The sequence below is a fragment of the Jatropha curcas genome, chromosome 6, assembly GCF_041381405.1.
Source record: "Jatropha curcas cultivar XTBG-Jc1 chromosome 6, XTBG_Jcur_1.0, whole genome shotgun sequence".
NCBI classification, from domain to species: Eukaryota; Viridiplantae; Streptophyta; class Magnoliopsida; order Malpighiales; family Euphorbiaceae; genus Jatropha; species Jatropha curcas.
In genome coordinates this window covers 24,342,080-24,365,134 of record NC_143156.1, presented here as the reverse complement: position 1 = coordinate 24,365,134, position 23,055 = coordinate 24,342,080, and the positions used below count along the sequence as shown (strand labels likewise).

Below are 23,055 nucleotides of genomic sequence, written 5' to 3'. Positions count from 1 at the left end.
GACATAAGGTTAATGCTAGCACCTAAATCTGCTAGAGCTTTTTCAAAATCAAGATTACCAATATTGCAAGGGATACAGAAACTTCCTGGAACTTTTAACTTTGGAGTCAATTTATTTTGAATAATTGCACTACATTCCTCAATTAACATTACCGTTCCTTGATCATCAATTTTTCATTTCTTACTCAGGATTTCTTTTAGAAATTTTGCATAACTGGGCAATTGAGCAAGAGCTTCAGCAAAAGGAATGTTAATTTGAACCTTTTTGAATACATCAAGAAATTTGAGGAAGCTCTTGTCATCTTGTGCTTCTTTAACTGTTGTGGGAAGGGAACAGGTGGAACATAAGGTTTTACCCCTTCTTGCTTTTCCAGATCAATGACAGGAACTTTTTTCTGCTCCTCTACTTTCTTTTCTTTCTTTGGTGGTTGTTCTAACTGTTTGCCACTTCTTAAGGTGATAGCCTATACCTGTTCTTTAGGATTCTTTTCAGTATTGCTAGGTAATGTACCTTGAGGTCGGGATGCCATCATGTTTATGAATTGTCCTAGCTGAATCTCCAAATTTCTTATTGCAGCCTGTTGGATTTTGTGGCTTTCTCTAGTTTCATTCATGAAATCCATGTGCGATTTAGAAAGGGCAGTAAGGAGATCATCATGAGATTTCTTCTCTTGAGGAATAAAGCCTAGTGGTGCGTTCAAAGCACTGTTAGGATTTCCATATGACAAATTAGGATGGTTCCTCAATCTGTTATCATAGGAATTGGAGTATGGGTAATTCTTCCTTCCTTGATTCATTACATAGTTTACTTGTTCCAAGGTTTGCGGATTCAAGGATTCTATCATGCATTCTCCAATCCCATGTTTCCCATTACATCTGTCACAAACTTGCATAATAGAATTGACAGGATTAGTAGTTAATAGATCCAATTTTCTTACCATATTATCTACCTTGGCGTTGAGTGCTGTAATGGCATCTATTTTACAGACTCCTGCAGTCTTCTTCCTTTTGGAGTTGTTTTGATAATGGCTGTTGCTTGCCATCTCCTGTATCAAGTCATATGCCTCATCAATCCCTTTTCTCTCAAAAGATCCACCTGCAGCTGCATCTAGAGTGATTTTAATTTTAGGAGATAAGGCATTATAGAAAGTCTGTACCTGCAACCACTTAGGCAAACTGTGATGTGGGCACTTTCTCAACAAGTCCTTGAATCTTTCCCAAACTTCTTACAAGCTTTCTTGATCATGGTGAGCAAATGTCATTATCTCATTGCGCGGTTTTGTGGTCTTTGAATACGGAAAGAATTTTGCTAAGAACTTTTGAGCTAATTCTTCCCATGTTGTAAAACTTCCAGCGGGGCATGACTGTGACCAAGATCGTGCTTTATCCCTAAGAGTGAAGGGAAAAAGTCTCAGTTTTATGGCATCTTCGGAAACACTGTTTTGTTTGAAAGTATCGCAAATTTCCAGGAAATTTGTGATATGAGCGTTAGGATCTTCACTAGTTAAACGAGGTGGAAAGCATTTGGATAATTGCGGGTTTAATTTCAAAATTATTAGCTTCCACCTGAGGTCTTGTAATACTCGAGGTTGTCCCATTAAGATTAGGTGTTGTGTAGTCTCGCAAGGTGCGAACTGGATGTTGAGGTGGAGGTCTGTCTTCTATTTCGTTTTCATTGACCATGTCTGCTTGTTGTTCGGATTTCCTTTCATGTGTTCTTCTTGCGGCGTTGTTCCTGCGACAAGTTCTTTCAATTTCTGGATCAAAGAATAGGGGTTCAGTCCTACCTGATCTTCTTTGCATAAACACCTAAAATAATTCTGAAAAGAAAAATTAAATAAGGAAAAGGAGTGTCTAAATTAATAATAGGGTAATTAGTATTGATATTGATAATGTCAATCCCCGGCAACGACGCCAAAAACTTGACAGTGATTTTCGCAAGTGTATGAAATCGCAACAAGTAATATAGAGTGAAAAAGTATCGTATCCATAGAGATTGTATATCAAATACCAAAATTATGTTAACCTATTATTATTTAAACAACAATAATGAGAGTTATTTTAAGAAATTAAATTAAACAGATAAAATAGAACAAAAGAGATCGAGCAACAATATTTGAAGAAAAGAAATCAAGGATTTTAAAACTACTAGGGATTTTGATTTCACTTAATTCTATCTAATTTATTTTATTAGTTTGTTAATCAATTTTAATTGTTCAAGTAGGGGAAACAACCCTAAAATCACTAACAAGCTCTCCCGATGTATTGTTAGCTATTCTAATCCGGTCTAATTACCTATCTTCCAATAGCGCAATCAAACATAAATTAAATCATTAAGTTTTATGGTTTGTTTTGTGAATTCATAACCTAAGGTTATTAACTTATGAAAACCCCTCATGAGGCAAACCATATAGCTTCCGCATCAATTTATTATTCTCATGTAATTTATTACCTTTTTCATATCCAAAATCCTTCTTCCGATAGTGATTAATAAAATAAATCAATCTAGGGGAGAAACTCTGCTTGGAAGCTTTAAGTTCAATAATAAATTATATCATGAACAAAGAAGAGCAAATCTAATATTATAAATTGGAATCGAGTTAAGCTACATCAAATCCCTAGTATGAGGGTTTTAGTTCGACATAGTAATTAAATAAAACTCAATAATAGTTAAATAAAACTTCATAATCAATAATTAATAATGAAAAGAAAAACAAGATTAAGAGTTTAGAAATAAAAACTAGACAACGGATACGTGGATGGCTTCCTTGAATTGTGGCACAAATCTTGGATGCTTGAAATCTTTGAGAGAGACAGAAATATGTAGAAAAATACTAGAACTCGAGATGGAATATACAATGAATGGTTGCTCTCTTTATATAGACCTCCTGGAAGAAAATTTGACTTCGTTTAGGAAATAGAATCCTTATTAAGTACGAAATCTTCTTAGGAGATCATAAACTGTTTAGGCTTTGGATTTCTTCTTAGTCAGGACTCTTCTCTCTTCCTAAATAGGCTTAGATCTTGTTTTGCACATTTAGGAAAATATCTTAGGTGGGCCCATGTGAGAAAAAAGATTGGCTTGCGTTTTTAGTTCAAGACAGCTTTGCCTTCATAGCACGGCCGTGCCATCTAGCACAGCTTGGGCGTGCCAGAGTCTGTGTCTATGAATAATTCAGCACGGGCCGTGCTCTGCAACACGCTCAAAGAGGTACTTTGTGGCATGGGCATGCTTCATAGCACGGGCAGGGCGTGCTAGGCTCTGGCTTTCCAAGACAAATTGCTTCATGGTCATGCTAGGCAGGCATGCCTTGAGGTCCTTTAAGGCATGGGCATGCCAGATAGCATGGGCTAGCCGTGCTAGAGCTTGAGTCTCCACTTGAATTCCTCTAGTTTAGCACGGGCATGCTATGGCGCATGGGCAGGGCGTGCTAGCTTTTGAGTGTTTTGCTTTATAGTGCTCTTTTCTGTGCCAAAACCTGTAGATTTCTTTAAGATCAAGTGGATTATGATTCAAAGAAGCTTTGAACAAAATTATAATTAAAACGAAGTAAAAATTAATTAAAGTGATAAAAGTTACTAAAATTCCACATAAAAACTAAATGAAAAATATTGTAAAAATGACACCTATCACGCCACTTTATATTTATATCCAAACACATGTCATAGCTCAGTACCATGCTTGGTTAAGAATATCGGAGGTGAACCACTTAATTAAGCTTCAAAATTTAGTTTTGTACTTTGAGCGTTGATAATTGACTTCGTTTTTTGGGTGGGCCACTTAAAATCAAATGGTTGGATTTTTTAAATCCAAAAAGATGAATTACTTAAATTCAAATAAGTATAGGACTAAGTACTGATGAGCGCTAGAGTTCGGAGTGGGTTAAACTTAATAAATGATTAGAATATTGACAATGATTTTTCGCAAGTATACGAAATCGTAGCAAGTAATATAAAGTAAGTAGAGTATCGTCTCCTCAGGGATTGTATATCAAGTACTAAAATTGTGTTAAGCTATTATTATTTAAACGGCAATAAGAGAGATTTGTTGTAAGAAAAGTAAATTCTAAAAATAAAACCGAAATAAATCAAGCAACAATATTCAGATGAAAGAAATTAAGGATTTTCAAACTACTAGGGATTTTGATTCCTCTTAACTTTATCAAATTTATTTTATTAGTTTGTTAATCAATTATAATTGTTCAAGTAAGGAAAATAACCCTAAAATCACTAACAACTCTCCCGATATATTGTTAGCTATTCTAACCCGATCTAATTACCTATCTTCCAATAGTGCAATCAAACAAGAATTAAATTATTAAGTTTTGTGGTTTGTTTTGTGAGTTCATAACCTAAGGTCATTAACTTATGAAAACCCCCCATGAGTCAAACCATATAGCTTCCGCATCAAGTTATTATTCTCAAGTAATTTATTACCCTAGTCATATAAAAAACCCTTCTCCCGATAGTGATTAATGAAATAAATCAATTCAGGGGAGAAACTCTGCCTAGAAGCATTAAGTGCAATAATAAATTATACTTTGAACAAAAAAAAAACAAATCTAATATTATAAATTGGAAAAGAAATTAAGCTACATCAAATCCCTAGTATGAGGATTTAGTTCGACATAGTAACTAAATAAAACTCAACAATACTTGAATCAAACTTCATAATCAATGTGAATAATGAAAAATAAAACAAGATTAAGAGTTTAGAAATGAGAACTAGACAACTGATATGTGGATGGCTTCCTTGAATCTTGGCACAAATCTTGGATGCTTGAAGTCTTTGAGAGAGAGAACTATGTAGAAAAATAATAGAACCAGAGAGATGCCTCTACAATAAATGGTTCCTCTCTTTATATAGACCTCCTAGGAGAAAATCTGACTCCGTTTAGGAAATAAAATCCTTATTAAGTACGAAATCTTCTTTGGAGATCACAAACTGTTTAGGCTTGGATTTCTTCTCAATTATGACTCTTCCATCTTCCTAAATAGGCTTAGATCTTGATTTGCATGTTAGGAAAATAACTGAGGTGGGCCCATGTAAGTTGTAGAGACTGGCTTGTGTTTTTAAGTCAAGACAGCATTATATTCTTAGCACGGGCGTGCTCCATAGCACGGCTTGGGTGTGCTAGAGTTTGAGTTCTGTGAATGATTCAGCACGGGCTGTGCCTTGCAACACGCCCAAAGAAGTATTTGTGGCATGGGCGTGCGACATAACACGGGCAGGGCGTGCTAGGCTCTGACTTTCCAAGATAAAATGCCTAAGCACACCCTAAGGTTCTTTTAGGCACGGCCGTGCCAGGGAGCACGGGCTAGGCGTGCTAGAGTCTGAGTCTCCACTTGATTTCCCTTAAGTTTAGCACGGGCGTGCAAATGTGCACTGGCTGGGCGTGCTAGAGCTTGAGTGTTTTTCTTTATAATGCTCTTTTTTGTGCCAAAACCCTTCAAATTTCTTTAAGATCAAGTGAATTATGATTCAAGGAAGCTTTGAACAAAATTATAATTAAAACAAAGTAAAAATTAGTTAAATTGATAAAAATTACTAAGATTCCAAATAAAAAATACTGTAAAAATGACACCTATCCAAATTCTCCAAACTTAAACCATTGCTTGTCCTCAAGCAGCAAAACTAAAAACAAAAGAAGAAAAGAAACAAACAAAACTAGCTTACTATGGTTGGAGATAATTATTCACAATTTCAAAAGATATCAAAATTATTAATGTGCAAATAAATCAAGTGTTTTCCATGCTAATTATGTCTAAGCAAAAAGTTCAATTTTTGATAAAACACATTCCTTGATTTAAACATAAGTTAAAAAGATTTTTTTCAGCACCAAAATTTATTCAACCTGTGATAAGTAGAATATGAATTTTCAAAAATTATTTAACCTTTTTAAGCTTAACATTCCCATATGCAAAATTAGTCATCCCTTCTCCACAATTGAAATGCATACAATTTTATAAAGATCAAAAGGTCTTTATTTAGGTTGTAATGAGGTTTTCGAGGTATAATTGTAGCTAATCAAAGAAAAAGGATGAAAAGATAGATAAAGAGCACAAAAGAATGCATAATATTAAGATTTTCATTATACCAAAACAAATTGTAAAGGGAGATTAATCTTGAAGTTCTTCACTAGCTCAAAATTAGAGATACTTTGGCAAGGTCTTTTCATAATACTTTGATAATTTCTTCGATGCTTTAATTGCCCAAACTTGAATTCTTTGATTGATTGCTTCTTCTATGGGGTGTTTCTCTTTGAGTTTTCTATTTTGGTTCACTTGCTATTATTAATGAAATTTTTGTCCCTTTTTGTTGCTATGTTTTAATAAAAATCAAATCCTTCAATTATACATTTTTGCACTTTAGGTTAGGAATTTAAATGGGTTTAATGGCTAGGTTTAATAATGGTGAACAATAAAATTTGGATATAGGCTTCAAATTGGTTACAAAAGTCATATTTTAATTTAGTTGGATTAGGCTAAATAAGGGGTTCAACAAAGAATACCTAAATCATCTCTTTCTAAATATAAGCATTTAAAAATTTTGTCTCAAAGGGAATTTTAATTTGTTCTAAGAATGCCAAGGTTAAATAAATTTTGATTAAAACATATCTATATATCATAAAGTTTAGAAAAATTAGTGTTTATAATCTTAGAAACAAATACTTAAACCAAATAATCATGTTAAGTCAAAAATTAAAATTAAAGCTCAAACATGCTAGACTAGAAAATCAACTAAATTCATCACAAGTTACTAAATTATGATAATTTTCAAGCTTTCCCACAATTATTCCAACCATGTTAAGCTAAAATAACAAAAATTAAATTAAATTAAATTTTAACTAAAATTTTTCCTTCCCCCAATTTAATCGAGCACATTGTCCCTAATGTGTTCAAAATAAGCCTACTTCCCCAAACTTATCACATTAGCAAAAGAAAAGAATAAGAGAGTGTAGTAAGCATTACCATAATTGTATTGAAAAATACAATAGAGCTGGTTGTTGGAATGTAGCATAGCTAGAAGATAAAAAAAAATAAAAAGAAAAAAAAACTACGAGAATATATAATATTCGAAGAAATGGAAACAGCAACAAAAGGAAACAAAAATTCAAGACATAACATTCAATATATAAGAAAAAAAAATTTGGACATAGAAAAAACAAATGAGAAGAAGTCAAAATCTATCAAGATTCTGGTGGTGGAGGCAGTTATGGCAGCAATAACTGAATGACAGTGTGGAGTTGGCCTTGCAAGGTATCCATACGAGAGTTAAGGCTCCCGTGCAAGGTATCCATACGAGAGTTAAGGCTCCCGTGCATAATTTCTATGGATTGGAATCTGTCCACAATCATGGATTCCATTCCGTTAAGGTGTGCATTCAACATTTCCATTCGGGACATCATCCATGCAAGGACTTCGTCGTTGGACATGCTTGACGTTCCCTGAAAGGATGGACCAACGCCAGAAGTACCTGCACAAAAAGAAGGACCAAAAGGAGTCAGATTACCCTCCTCCATGTTAGCATCACCGGTGTCCTTAGCCTCCTCCTCATCAGAACTGTCGTCTCGAGAAACCACTACCCGATATGAATCTCCCACTTTTTCAATCAGCCTCATGTGGATCATGACATCTAAGTCTAACCTAGTGCCTCTTCCTCCTCCCACACTATCGTAAACTGGCCTAGCAAGGTTCCAAACCCTCAGATACGCTGCAATCCGGGTTACAAAACACCCCATCATAATAGCCCCCTTATCCGCTCGTGCAACGCTTGCCCATCGCAAACACAACCAATAACCAACATGCAACAAAATTCCCTGATTAATAGCCCATAAGAAGTACAATTCGTTGTGGCTCAGTACCCCATCACTCTCGTTCCGCCTAAAAATAGTGTTGGCTAAGAATTTGTGAATTTATTGGAGGGCGTGGTTTCTCAATTTGGAGGCTTTCGAAAACCTAGGATTGTAATTATGTTCCCCAGTTAAATCATTCCATGTACTATGATCATTAAATTCCATAGGCATTCGATTTTGAGCATTCGTAGTGGGAAATCCGAATATATGACTAACCTCATTGATAGAAAGTTCATAATTTCTCCCAAACAACCGAAATTCAATTTTACTAGGGAAATTAAATAGGCAAATGAGGGAGGAATAAAAACTCAAAAACTCTAGTGTGAGAGATGCATAAACAAGGTCTTTCATATTGATAAATTGTCCCCACCCAATACGCCAAAGGGGTTCTAAAATAGCATCCCTAAGCCCCACTTGTTCTAATGCATTCTCATCAACAAATCGATTTGGTAAAATAGGGCGAAGAGAAATTTTGGTGTACCTTTCTTGTTGTTTTGGAGAGCCAATTTCAAATGGAGGAGGAGCCGGAGTCACAGGAGGTGGAACGGGTGGAGGAGGAGCAGTGGAAGGGCAAGCAATGGGTCATTGTCGAGCACCACGGAAGAGGTGGGTCGGCTACCCTTGTATCGAGGAGGCATGGTGATGGAGAAAAGTGAAGGAATTTGGTGTTTTTGTGTGTTTGGATGAGAGAAAAAGACGGAAACATAGAGAAAAAAAGAGAGGGGAGGTTAGGCGGCTAGGGCGTGCGTTGTGGGAAAAGAAGAGATGAGGGCGTGCGCTTTAAATAGAGGTGTGTTTTAATGCGCAGATCTGCTCGTGGCACGGTCGTGCTTCCTGACATGGCCTAGCCGTGCGCGTTTGTTATTCTTTGAGGCGGTTTGTGGGCACGGGCGTGCTGGCGAGCACGGCTTGGGCGTGTGCGCCTCTAACCTATAGAGAAAAACTAGATTACCTGGCACGGGCGTGCTGGAGGGCAAGGCTGGGGCATGCGCGCCTCTGACTTGTGAAGTGAATTTTTTCGTTCTGGTCACACGAGCGTGTCCTGTGGCACGGTCAGGGAGTGCTAGCTGCAATCCTTTATCATGTATTAGCACGGGCGTGCTGTGGTGCACGGTATGGGCGTGTTAGCCTCTGACCTTTAAGAGTGATTTTTACCTTGTGAAGCACGGCCGGGTTGCTGAACACGGCTAGGGCGTGTCATCCTGTGGATTTCAACTCGAACCTGAAAGAATTTTGACTAAAATAGAGGAACAATTATGGAGAAACTTTGGGAAAATTATAGCAGAAATAACAAAAATAAATTGAAACAAGAAATTTTGAAAAAAAATGGTATGGGTTGTCTCCCACAAGCGCTTTTGTTTAACGTCGTTTAAGCTCGACGCACTCAACCAAGTTCGGGTTAAACAAGATTGATGGTATTTTTGACTGGATCAAAGTTTTCATTTTGATAAACTTTCAAATGTTGAGCATTAACTTTGAAACTCTGATTACCATCCACTATCTCGATGGCCCCATGTGGAAAATTTTCTTTAATCGTGAATGGACCAGACCATCTAGAGCACAACTTACCAGGAAAGAGACGGAGTCTGGAGTTATAGAGTAATACCTATTGTCCTACCTTTAGATTTCTCAAGATAAAGTGCTTATCATGCCATTGTTTGGTGCGGTCCTTATATATTTTGGCATTCTCATAGGCATGGAGGCGCATTTCATCCATCATATTTAATTGAAGCAACCGTTTTTGACCAACTTCCTGAGCATTAAAGTTAAGAAATTGGATTGCCCATTATGCTTTGTGTTCCAACTCAACAGGAAGGTGACAAGCCTTACCATAGACCATACGATACAGAGAGATACCGATTAGTGTTTTGAATGCGGTTCTGTAAATCCATAGAGCATCATCGAGTTTCTTGGACCAGTCCTTCCTAGATTGTCCAACAGTGGTCTCCAGAATCTTCTTGATTTCCCTATTGGTGACTTCTACTTGTCCGCTTGTTTGAGGATGATATGGAGTACCTACACGATGAGTAACACCATATTTTGAAATAAGGGAATCTAAGTATTTGTTGCAAAAATGCTTACCTCCGTCTGTTATTATCGCCTTAGGGGTGCCATGACGTGTGAAAATATATTTCTTGATAAAGTTCAGTACACTTTTGGCATCATTATTTGGACGGGAAACAGCTTCTGCCCATTTTGAGACATAGTCCATTGCCACTAGAATGTATTGGTTGGAGTAAGATGATGGAAAAGGTCCCATGAAGTCTAAACCCCAAACATCGAAGTTCTCTACTTCAAGGATGCTGTTCAAGGGCATCTCATGTCGCTTCGAGATATTACCTAACCTTTGACAGCTATCACAAAGACGAACAAAGTTAAAAGCATCTTTAAAAAACTTAGGTCAATACAAACCGCTTTCCAAGATACGTGCTGCTGTCTTGCTTGCTCCAAAGTGTACCCCACATTCCATTAAATGACAGAATCTAAGGACACTTTCTACTTCCTCTTCTAGTATACATCGTCGAAATAGCTGATCACTATAATATTTGAACAAAAAGGGCTCCTCCCAATAGTAGTATTTGATACCATGGAAAAACTTTTTCTTTAGTTGACAAGAAAGATTGGGAGGAGTGATTTTGCAAACAAGGTAGTTAACTATATCGGCATACCATGGAGCTTGTGTGTTTGCCAACAGGAGAAGATGTTCATGGGGAAAGTCTTCATTGATTTGTAATTTTGTTGCATCTTCTTCTCCCAATTCTAGCCTGGATAAGTGGTCAGCTACGAGGTTTTCAGTTCCTTTCTTATCGCGAATTTCTAGATCAAATTCCTGCAATAAAAGAACCCAATGGATTAATCTCGGCTTTGCATCTTTCTTTTCTAACAAATACTTAATAGCAGAGTGATCAGTGTAAACTATTATTCTGGCTCCAATTAAATAAGCCCTAAATTTATCAAAAGCAAAAACAATAGCCAGCAGTTCTTTTTCAATGGTGGCATAATTTAATTGTGCATCATTCAATGTGCGACGAGCGTAGTAAATGATGTGCAACTTCTTTTCCTTTCTTTTCCCAAGAACAGCTCCAACAGCATGAACACCATGATCACACATAAGCTCAAAGGGGAGAGTCCAATCTGGTGTAGCAATGATAGGGGCTAAGATCAACTCTTTCTTCAACCTGTTAAAAGCATTCAAACACTCTTTTTCAAAATTAAAAGGAACATCTTTAACTAATAAATTACAAAGAGGTTTTGCGATTTTGAAGAAGTCTTTTATAAATCTCCTGTAGAATCCAGCATGGCCAAGGAAGCTCCTTATTCCTCTCAATGAATTTGGAGGAGGTAGCTTTTCAATCACCATGATTTTGGCTTTGTCCACTTCAATTCCTTTTTGTGAGATTTTATGCCCTAGAACAATACCTTCACTAACCATAAAATGACATTTTTCCCAATTCAACACAAGGTTAGTGTCCTCGCATCTTTGCATTACTAAAGATAGGTTATAAAGACATGCATCAAAAGAGGAACCAGACACAGAAAAATCATCCATGAATATTTCAATAAATTTTTCTACCATGTCAGAAAATATGGACATCATGCATCTTTGAAAAGTTGCAGGAGCATTGCATAATCCAAAAGGCATTCTCCTATAGGCAAAAGTGCCATAAGGGCAAGTGAAAGTGGTTTTCTCTTGATCTTCCAGAGCAATAGGTATTTGAAAGTATCATGAATAACCATCCAACAAACAATAATAGGGACAACCTGCAAGTCTTTCAAGCATTTGATCAATAAAGGGTAAAGGGAAGTGGTCTTTGCGTGTTGCTTTGTTCAACTTCCTATAATCAATGCACACACGCCAACCCGTGACTGTTCGAGTGGGAATTAACTCATTATTTTCGTTAGAGATAACTGTCATACCTCCCTTCTTTGTAACGACATTAACAGGACTTACCCAACTGCTATCGGAAATTGGACAAATAATGTCAGCCTCCAAAAGTTTTATGATTTCATCCTTTACTACCTCCTTCATATTTGGGTTCAATCGTCTTTGATGCTCGATTGAAGGTTTATAATCTTCCTCCATCAGGATCTTATGTATGCATACACTTGGATTGATTCCCTGTAAGTCTGAAATCGACCACCCTAGTGCTTTCTTAAGTTTTCGAAGAACATGCAACAACCTTTCCTTTTGATTAAGTGTTAAGTGAGAAGAAATAATAACAGGAAAAGAATGATTCTCACCTCAGAATGCATGTTTTAAATGACATGGAAGTTGTTTCAGTTCTTGCTTTGGTGGTTCACTCTCTTTCTCATTCATGATGCTTGAAACATTAATGTCATCTTTAATATGCAAAGTGTTTTCCACACATTCATTAACAACATCAATTCGAAAGCAATCATTATAGTCCATAGGAAGTTTACAAGATTTAAGAACATCAAAAATAATTTCCTCCTGTCCAACCCTTAAAGTTAATTTGCCTTCATATACATCAATCAATGCTCTTGCAGTTACAAGAAAGGGTCTTCCCACGATTAAAGATCCTTCCCTATCTTCATCAATATCAAGAATAACAAAATCAACATGGAAGATAAATGTACCTACCTTTACAAGCACATCTTCTACAATTCCTCTTGGATACTTGATTGATCGATCTGCTAATTGTAGAGATATCCTTGTTGGCTTTAACTCTCCCATTCCTAGCATCTTAAAAACTTCATAAGACATAAGGTTAATGCTAGCACCTAAATCTGCTAAAGTTTTTTCAAAATCAAGATTACCGATATTACAAGGGATAGAAAAACTTCCTAGATCTTTTAACTTTGGAGGCAATGTATTTTGAATAATTGCACTACACTCCTCAGTTAATGTTACCGTTCCTTGATCATCAATTTTTTATTTCTTGCTCAGGATTTCTTTTAGAAATTTCGCATAACTGGGCATTTGAGCTAGAGCTTCAGTAAAAGGAATGTTAATTTGAAGCTTTTTGAAGACATCAAGATATTTGAGGAAGCTTTTGTCATCTTGTGCTTTCTTTAACCTTTGTGGGAAGGGAACAGGTAGAACATAAGGTTTCACTTCTTGCTCTTCTAGGTCAATGATGGGAACTTTTTTCTACTCTTCCTTTTTCTTTTCTATCTTTGGTGGTTCTTCTAACTGTTTGCCACTGCTCAAGGTGATAGCCTGTACCTGTTCTTTAGGATTCTTTTCAGTATTACTAGGTAACTTATCTTGAGGTCGGGATGCCATCATGTTTGCGAATTATACTAGCTGAATCTCCAAATTTCTTATCACAACTTGCTGGATTTTGTTGTTTTCTCTAGTTTCATTCATGAAGTCCATGTGCGATTTAGAAAGGGCAGTAAGGACATCATCATGAGATTTCTTTTCTTGAGGAATAAAACCTAGTGGTGCGTTCAAAGCATTGTTAGGATTCCCATATGACAGATTAGGGTGATTCCTCAACCTGTTATCATAGGAGTTGGAGTATGGGTAATTCTTTCTTCTTTGATTCATCACATAGTTTACTTGTTCCAAGGTTTGCAGATTCAAAGAGTCTATCATGCATTCTCCAATCCCATGTTGCCCATTACACCTGCCACAAACTTGCATAATAGAATTGACAGGATTAGTAGTAAATAAGTCCAATTTTCTTACCATATTATCTACCTTGGCATTGAGTGTTGTAATGGCATCTATTTCAGAGACTCCTGCAGTCTTCTTCCTTTCGGAGTTGCTTTGATAATGGCTATTGCTTGCAATCTCTTCTATCAAGCATATGCTACATCAATCTCTTTTCTCTCAAAAGACCCACCTGCAGCTGCATCTAAGGTGATTTTAATGTTAGGAGATAATGCATTATAGAAAGTTTGTACCTGTAACCATTTAGGCAAACTGTGATGTGGGCACTTTCTCAATAAGTCCTTGAATCTTTCCCAAGCTTCGTACAAACTTTCTTGATCATGGTGGACAAATGTCATTATATCATTGCGCAGTTTTGTGGTCTTTGAAGATGGGAAGAATTTTGCTAAAAACTTTTGGGCTAATTCCTCCCATGTTGTAAAACTTCCAGCAGGACATGATTGTAACCAAGATCGTGCTTTGTCCCTAAGAGTGAAAAGGAAGAGTCTCAGTTTTATGGCATCTTCGAAAACACCATTCTGTTTGAAAGTATCGCAAATTTCCAGGAAATTTGTGATATGAACGTTAGGATCTTCACTAGGTAAACCTCCTTATTGAATTGAGGTGGAAAGCATTTGGGTAATTGGAGGTTTAATTTCAAAATTATTAGCTTCCATCCGAGGTCTTGTGATACTCGAGGTTGTCCCATGAAGAGTAAGTGTTGTGTAGTCCCACAAGGTCCGGACCGGATGTTGAGGTGGAGGTCTATTTTCTGGGTTGACTTCATCGCCCATGTCTGCTTGTTGTTCGGGTTTACTTTCACGTGATCTTCTAGTGGCATTGTTCCTGCGACAAGTTCTTTAAATTTCTGGATCAAAGATTAGGGGTTCAGTCCTACCTGATCTTCTTTGCATGAACACCTGAAATAATTTTTAAAAGGAAATTAAATAAAACAGAAAAGCAAATGTCTAAATTAATAATAGGGTAATTAGTATTGATATTGATAATGCCAATCCCCGACAACGGTATCAAAAACTTGACAGTGATTTTTCGCAAGTATACGAAATCGTAGCAAGTAATATAAAGTAAGTAGAGTATCATCTCCTCAAGGATTGTATATCAAGTACCAAAATTGTATTAACCTATTATTATTTAAACGGTAATAAGAGAGATTTGTTGTAAGAAAAGTAAATTCTAAAAATAAAATCGAAATAAATCAAGCAACAATATTCAGATGAAAAGAAATCAAGGATTTTAAAACTACTAGGGATTTTGATTTCACCTAACTCTATCCAATTTATTTTATTAGTTTTTTAATCTTTGCTCAAAGTATAATTTATTATTGCACTTAATGCTTCCAGGCAGAGTTTCTCCCCTAGATTGATTTATTTCATTAATCACTATCGGGAGAATGGTTTTTGATATGAATAGGGTAATAAATTACATGAACAATTGTTCAAGTAGGGGAAACAACCCTAAAATCACTAACAATCTCTCCCGATGTATTGTTAGCTATTCTAACCCGATCTAATTACCTATCTTCCAATAGAGCAATCAAACATGAATTAAATCATTAAGTTTTGTGGTTTGTTTTGTGAGTTCATAACCTAAGGTCATTAACTTATGAAAACCCCCCATGAGTCAAACCATATAGCTTCTGCATCAAGTTATTATTCTCATGTAATTTAATACCCTATTCATATCAAAAACCCTTCTTCCGATAGTGATTAATGAAATAAATCAATCCAGGGGAGAAACTCTGCCTGGAAGCATTAAGTGCAATAATAAATTATACTTTGAACAAAGAAAAACAAATCTAATATTATAAATTGGAAAAGAAATTAAGCTACATCAAATCCCTAGTATGAGGATTTAGTTCGACATAGTAATTAAATAAAACTCAATAATACTTGACTCAAACTTCATAATCAATGTGAATAATGAAAAATAAAACAAGATTAAGAGTTTAGAAATAAGAACTAAACAACTGATACGTGGATGGCTTCCTTGAATTTTGGCACAAATCTTAGATGCTTGAAGTCTTTGAGAGAGAGAACTATGTAGAAAAATAATAGAACCAGAGAGATGCCTCTACAATGAATGGTTCCTCTCTTTATATAGACCTCCTGGGAGAAAATCTGTCTCCATTTAGGAAATAGAATCCTTATTAAGTACGAAATCTTCTTTGGAGATCACAAACTGTTTAGGCTTGGATTTCTTCTCAATTAGGACTCTTCCATCTTCCTAAATAGGCTTAGATCTTGATTTGCATGTTAGGAAAATAACTGAGGTGGGCCCATGTAAGTTGTAGAGACTGGCTTGCGTTTATAATTTAAGACAGCATTATATTCATAGCACGGGCGTAATCCATAGCACGGCTTGGGTGTGCTAGAGTCTGAGTTCTATGAATGATTCAGCACGAGCCGTGCTCTGCAACACGCCCAGAGAAGTATTTGTGGCACGAGCGTGCGATATAACACGGGCAGGGCGTGCTAGGCTCTGACTTTCCAAGATAAAATGCATCACGGCCGTACTTAGGCAAGCACGCCCTGAGGTTCTTTTAGGCACGGCCGTGCCAGATAGCACGGGCTAGGCGTGCTAGAGTCTGAGTCTCCACTTGATTTCTCTTAAGTTTAGCACGGCGTGCTAATGTGCACGAGCTGGACGTGCTAGAGCCTGAGTGTTTTTCTTTATAATGCTCTTTTCTGTGCCAAAACCCTGTAAATTTCTTTAAGATCAAGTAGATTATGAATTAAGGAAGCTTTGAACAAAATTATAATTAAAACAAAGTAAAAATTAGTTAAAGTGATAAAAATTACTAAATTCCAAATAAAAACTGTATTAAAAAATACTATAAAAATGACACCTATCATATATAAATAATCAGAAATTGCTATTGGATGTAATGTGTCTTGTAATTAGATGTGATGTAAATATTTATAGTATTTCTGTTATTGTAATTAAAAATATAAATATCTAATAAGAATCCTGATCATAAATCTTGAGCGAAAATTTTGAACATTCATTACATATTTAAATGACTGTTAAAAACTCTTTGACCAAGCGTTACAGGTTCGATGAATACTCGACCTATTTAATTTCTCGGCATATTTATTAATTCCTATCAATAAAATATTATGAATCCACAAAGGATAAGTGACAGGACTCAGTAATGATAAGCATTAAGCTTCATAATTGGCTTTGTGCTTTAGGCGAGCCACTTAAACTCCAATTGGTGGACTATTTAAATTCAAATAAGTAGGCTGCTTAAGATCGAATAGATGTCGGAACCCGCTAATGATGAGTACTAGGGTTTAATCAAGTGAAATGTGATTTCAATCAAGTGATATAGTTTAATTTCAATTAGGTTATCTTAATTTGATTTAGTTCCAAACGTGACTTAGTTTAATTTTAATTAGAATATTTTAATTTAATTTAAATCCAAAGTGTGATAAATGACTCAGTCAAATGTCACCGAATTCCTTTCAAAAAAGAAAATGTCACTTAATTTTAATTCCAATGAAGATACCTTAATTTATTTTAATTATAGTTACCCCATGATTGAGCAAATTCCAACATGCTCTTATATATCAAACCAATCAAAAAAATATTTTTATTCCTTTTTTTTAATATATTGGAGGTCTTTATGGGACGAAATAACACTACTAGGGCTACAAATCAACAGGGTATAACTCTCTTTTTGACTTATCAAATTGGTGAAAATAATTATTATTAAGAGGATTCGAACTCAAGATTTTACACTCCTAATGTAAGTGAGAAAACTAATCGAACCACCGTTTGATTAATTAAATAAATATTTCCTTCAAACATTATCTTCTAATAATTAGATATGCAATTAAACTATGACACATTAATTTTGAAATTTGATATTTATAAATCACAATTGTGACATACGCCATAGCAATATTTTAGCCTCGAGATTTTTTTTTTTTTTTTTTAAAAAAGGAACGTGGTATTAGAATTCGTAGATGCAGATTAGAAATATGATCTTTTGTTTACGGGATTCAGAACCGTCATTCTTTACAAAATATGAATTATCATTTACACGAAATTACAAATTATTATCAAAAATAAAATCACAAAATAATTTAATATTTATGAAATTCTCTTTGAATTTTTAATCCAATTATTTGTTTATCTATACTATATATAAATGTGGGAGTAAGGAAATAATGGGATTTCGAATAGTGCCCTTGATGAAATTTAGGATATCATAAAATAACCTTACTCATAACCAATTAGAAATTACATTTTATTAATTGATTAGATATATTTATAAAAATTATTTTTTAAGCCAATGATATGTGATCTAATTGTCTTCTTACTTATGTAAGGAGTAAGAGGTCTCGAGTTCGAATCATCTCGACCATAAGTGTTTCCACCAATTTAGTAAGTGGAAGGTTATTCCTTATTGTGTAGCCCGCTGTATTATTTCACCAATCAAGCTTCCTAATTAAAAAAATATATATTTTTTAAAGAAATACTTATAGATATTAAGCATTTCAAAATTTTAAATTTTATCTCTACTAAATTTATTTTTTAATAACTATATATGATAATAAGATATTTGAAAATTATTTTATATTTTATTTATTAAATATTTAATTCTATTTTGATTATAATTTAAAATATTTTATTTAGGAGATAGATAAAAAAAAAGAAAATATATTCTTTTATTAATTTTTTTTTACTTTATGTTTATATAATTTGATTAGATATATTTTTTAAAAATAAAATTTTAAATATAATATATATAATATTTTATTTAGGAGAGAGATAAAAAAAAAGGAAAAAGTATATTAGTTTTATTAATATCATTTTCTTTATATTTATAAGATTTAATCCGATATATTTTTTAAAAAGTAAATTTTCAAATAAAATTTACATAATTAAACTTCGGATGGCAAACAGTTGAAAATTTTAAATTAAAAAATATGTATAATATTTTATTAATACATTTATAAAATTTTCCTTGTCATTCCACTCTATTGTTGGCTGAGAAACCCTATTGTCATCCACAATTTTTGTTGGCATAAATGGATTCTCTTCAACTGTATCTTATAAATCAATTCCTTCTGATCTTAAGAAGTAATCTATTAATCAGGAACGCTAAATTGAAATCATTAGAAGCACATAATTGTTTGATCATCAAAAACTTTGGATAAAACTATTTTGTCCAACAATATATAATATAATATAACAGTGAAGTGACAACGAAATCCACGGGTCTTCACGTACTTCTATTTAAATCCAAAAATTTTGAGGTATAACAACAATAATAATTTGGCATTTTTATTAACATGATCAAAGAGATTCCAACGGGTCGTGGAGAGTACTTGCATGATTGTGTGATGGTTGTTAAGATATGGGTTCTTGACGATTATTGGATTCTGCCGTTTCCATGGACATTTGAGGTAATAAATTGGCTTGTTGGCATTGCAAGTTCACTACCTCTGCCTGTGCTTTGGCCAGTTGAGCTTGAAGTTCATCGACTTGTTTTTGAAGGAGGGAAATTTGACCTGCACACCCATAAACTGGGTCTCTAATTCTTGCATTTGCTTCATAAATCATACTACTTACAGCATCTACTCTTTGACACTTGGGGAGATTCTAAAATATTCCAAAAGAAATAACAGAGTTAAAACTTAGAAGTATTCATATTTGATGATTATATTTGAAATTCTAAACAATATTATAAAAGCATTTGTCAAAATTTTTTAGGGAAAAAAAGTAAGTGAATTGGCAGAGTAACTAATTATTACTACTTTTGTTCCATAATACTTGTCACATTAGAAAAAATAGTTTGTTTCAAAACATTTATTACATCTGTGGTTTCAAACAGTAATAAATCTTTTTTTCCATGTTTACCCTTTGTATGTAACCAATAATTATTACTTCAATTTACTAGTTTTCTTACAGAATTAGTATTAAATTAGGGATAATATAGTCAATTTACTCAATAATTTATTATAACTTAGACAAACTTAATAGTTGTTAAAGAGATGTGCAATTCTAAATGTAACAATTATTATAAAACATGATTAGTATATTGAAATTTAATTAAATTTAAATGTGATGTAAATATTCACAAAATTAAGTAAAGAACGGAGTGAGTATGTTACATAATCCACTCCAACACAATTATTGCAAATTAAATTGTTATAAACAGATTTAAGAGGACACGGAATATTAAGATTACGATATACGATAAGTTTGAGTAAGGTATGAGTTTAAGTCTTTTGATACTTTTATCCATAACTCACTATATTAAACAAATTCGGTTTCGCGAATTGAAAAATATGCTACCATGGATTTTGAGCAAACTCTCTGGTTAATTTATAGGCAACCTATCCGTTTAATAAACACATTTTAAATACATTTCAGTCCAAATTAAAATCAAACCGATTCAATTTGATTTGATTGTATAAACATTTCAGTTCTGTTTGATTTTTCCGATTTAATTAAATTTGAACCTGAGTCAACCAAATGTCTCCTCCTGTCTTTAGCTAAAATTAAAAAGAAAAATAATAAAACAATATTAATTCATTTTCCAAAAATAAATATATCGAGAATTAATGCATGATATGCTGTGTATGGGAGGAATCTTAGAAACAATTATTTTAATCATAAGAAAACCATTAAATTTGTGTAAGTTACAATAAATTATTGAGTAAATTGACTATATTACCCTTAATTTAATTCTTATTCTTAAAAGAAAACTATTAAATTGAAGTAGTAATTATTAGTCATGTACAAAGGTAATCATGAAAAAATGCATTTATTACTGCTTCAAACCACAAATGTGATAAATATTTAAAATAAACTATTTTATCAAATATCACAATTATTATCAAATAGAGGCAGTATACTGAAATTAGCTAAGGGTATTTTAATCTCTTTAGTATTTATTCATAAATTTAATTGTGATCCTAATAAATGAGATCGTGAAAATAAGGGATCTCTAAATAAATAAATAAACATTTGTGATGGATAACTTATTCGACATGTAATTGACATATAATTATTTCTAATTAAAGAGTAATTTAAATCATAAATACCTGCAAGATCTTGAACGTATTGCTAAGACCGAAAACTTTATGAATGATGTTCAATTTATCTGGTTCTGTAGTTGGAGGAAAATAAGAAGCTAAAGAACACTTATCAGTACATCGCCGGCGAAGGATTTTGCATGCTGCACAAGGTCCGACAAAAGCCGCAGAAGGCGGATCAAAATGACTTGAAGAAGTATGGGAAGGCAGTTGAGGAAGACTTTGTTGAGAAGGCTGAAAAGGAGAATTTAGACTTGGATAAGAATCGGAAGATGGACGTGAAGAACATGAATTAGATGACGGCGATGGTGATGGCAACGGCGACTGTGATGACAAAGATGACGGTGATGGTTGAGAATAGGAATCTGTAGGGGCAAATAAGAATGGATTGTTTCCCATTTGAAAGAGAGACTCAGATCCAAAGGGAAAGCGAGCAAGGGAGAAGAGAAAATGGGTCAGTCAATGGTTGGTATATCTTTTTTCCAATTCTTGTTTGCAAGCGCTACTCTCCTTCCATGTCTCCTCCCTCTTTCTTTCTTTTTGTTTTTAATTATTATGAACCTTGATATTGGCTAACAGTTAAGATTTTTAATTAAGTTAATAAAAAATAAAAAATAATGTTCTATCAGCTGATATTCGATGATTATTAATTATTAAGTAAAGATTCGCGCAATACAAGCAGGTTAATTTATTAATATACGTTATAATTTATGATTTATTAATTATATAGTACATGTAACATTTTTTAAAATATAAATCACTGTCTTTTGAATAATTCAAAGTTTAATTATATTGAAATGGATGCTGAGCAACCTGTCTTACCACACAATGAAAATATACACACTTATAAGTATTATACAAATTAAATTTATCAGTAGAAGATATGAAACAATAACCATTTGTTTGAGCACATTGCGAACGATGTTTTTAATTGTTAATCTCTTGAATAACTTCTTTTTGCAAATTTCAACCCCTTATCCAATTTACATTTTAAATTGATTCTTTGGTATATTGTACCATAAATTATATATTTTTTTTACAATTAAATATAATAAAATCAAATTGAAAACTCAAGAAAAAAAAAAAAAAAGCAAACCAAAATTATTAAATTAATTTCAAATTTTTGAAAGGTTCATATACTTTCTCATCATCAAAATCATATCCAAGATTATTATTGCACAATCATTTTTTGTAGAGCTCAAATTGATGAAGCAACGTGTATACCATTTTTTTTTTTAAAAAAAAAAGTTGAATAAATAATGAAATAACGTAGTTATAAAATACTTTATGTATGCTTTTAGCTTGATACAAATATATAGATACATGTAGATTGATATAAAATATAGATAAGACACTTAGATATTGTTATAAATATAGATAATCTTTTTTAAAAAAAGAAAAGAAGATTAAAGTACTAATTATCTACACATATCTATCAAATATATAGAAAAATAAAAGAAAAATTTTAATAGATATATGAAAAGTCGATGATATATAGATAAGATGAGTTTTTAAAAAAAAAAAAAAAAAGAAGAAGAATGAAAGTAAGTATTATTTATATACATCTATTAATTTCAAATAAATACTTTTAAAAAACAGATATTTTTAATTACATATAACCTTTTAAAAATAGATAAGATTAAAAATAGCAGTTTCAATTGTAAATATATTACCTAAAAATAAATAAAGAAATAAAATATATAAAATATATTCCATTTAAAAATTGTAAAAAGTAATCTTCGTATCTAAAATCAGAAATTTAAATTTTAATATCCTTGAGCGTTTTAGAATATATATATTCTCCAAAAAATATATATAAATGTAAAAAAATTTTAATAATTCTTATAGCCAAAATCATAACAAAAGGATCAAGGAAATAGAACATAATAATCAAAGTACTGGAAAGTGTAAGATTTCAATTCGTAACAATACATTTTTCTTGAGATGTCTATTCTGAGTCAATTGCTAGCGTCACCTCAGGAATGTCATTCTTACTCCATAAAAAAATATTGAGGGAACACCAAAAAATAATGAAATAGTCATTAATTTTTAAATACCTATATATGGAATGGTTAAAGAACCCAGTGTATTTGTTAGCAAAGAAAGACTTCATTGTAAACAAAGTAACCAGAGAAGTAAAATGCAACTGATTTTGTTTCTGCACTGAAACCCGAGAGAAACCCTTCTCAAAACAAATAAAATTTTAAAATCAACACTATCCTATTTCTAGAAAATAGGGTTAAGTATATATCAATCTTATTTAGAATCCATATCAAATGTAATATTTGAAAGTATCGATATAGATATAGAATAAAGAGAGAGTCGAAGAGATACATTTTGTGCAATTGAAATAATTTTTTTAAATAATAATTATCTGTGAATAATTATCTAAATTGCTTTAGAAAAAATAAATGATTAAAAAGTTATTGAAAATTTAAAAAAAATTATAAAAAAAAGGAAACAAAGAATGCTTTAGGAGAGGGTGCCATGTTATTATTGTGCAAGTTTAA

General features: G+C 33.2%; 1 protein-coding gene and 2 non-coding genes across 3 annotated transcripts; 2 read left to right on the top strand and 1 right to left on the bottom strand.

The window, feature by feature from the left end:
• The first annotated feature begins 1,172 nt into the window (after nt 1-1,172).
• LOC149495766 (small nucleolar RNA R71) lies at nt 1,173-1,279 on the top strand. Its single transcript, XR_016321550.1, has one exon. It is a non-coding gene; the product is annotated as a small nucleolar RNA R71 (small nucleolar RNA).
• Nucleotides 1,280-13,745: 12,466 nt separating this feature from the next.
• LOC149495765 (small nucleolar RNA R71) lies at nt 13,746-13,852 on the top strand. The gene has a single exon (XR_016321560.1). It is a non-coding gene; the product is annotated as a small nucleolar RNA R71 (small nucleolar RNA).
• A 4,781-nt stretch (nt 13,853-18,633) lies between these two features.
• LOC105635397 (uncharacterized) lies at nt 18,634-21,104 on the bottom strand. Its single transcript, XM_037636851.2, has 2 exons — nt 20,555-21,104; nt 18,634-19,106 (listed from the first exon to the last, which is right to left on the bottom strand). The coding sequence occupies exons 1-2, from the start codon at nt 20,942-20,944 to the stop codon at nt 18,855-18,857; spliced, it is 642 nt and encodes a 213-aa protein (XP_037492779.1). The 5' UTR covers nt 20,945-21,104; the 3' UTR covers nt 18,634-18,854.
• Between the last annotated feature and the right edge of the window lie 1,951 nt (nt 21,105-23,055).

Excerpts from the sequence above, each read along its gene's own strand:
- LOC105635397 (XM_037636851.2), bottom strand. The coding sequence starts at position 20,944 with ATGGGAAACAATCCATTCTTATTTGCCCCTACAGATTCCTATTCTCAA. Across the intron at positions 19,107-20,554 it reads ATACGTTCAAGATCTTGCAG|AATCTCCCCAAGTGTCAAAG; the intron begins GTATTTATGATT and ends GGAATATTTTAG.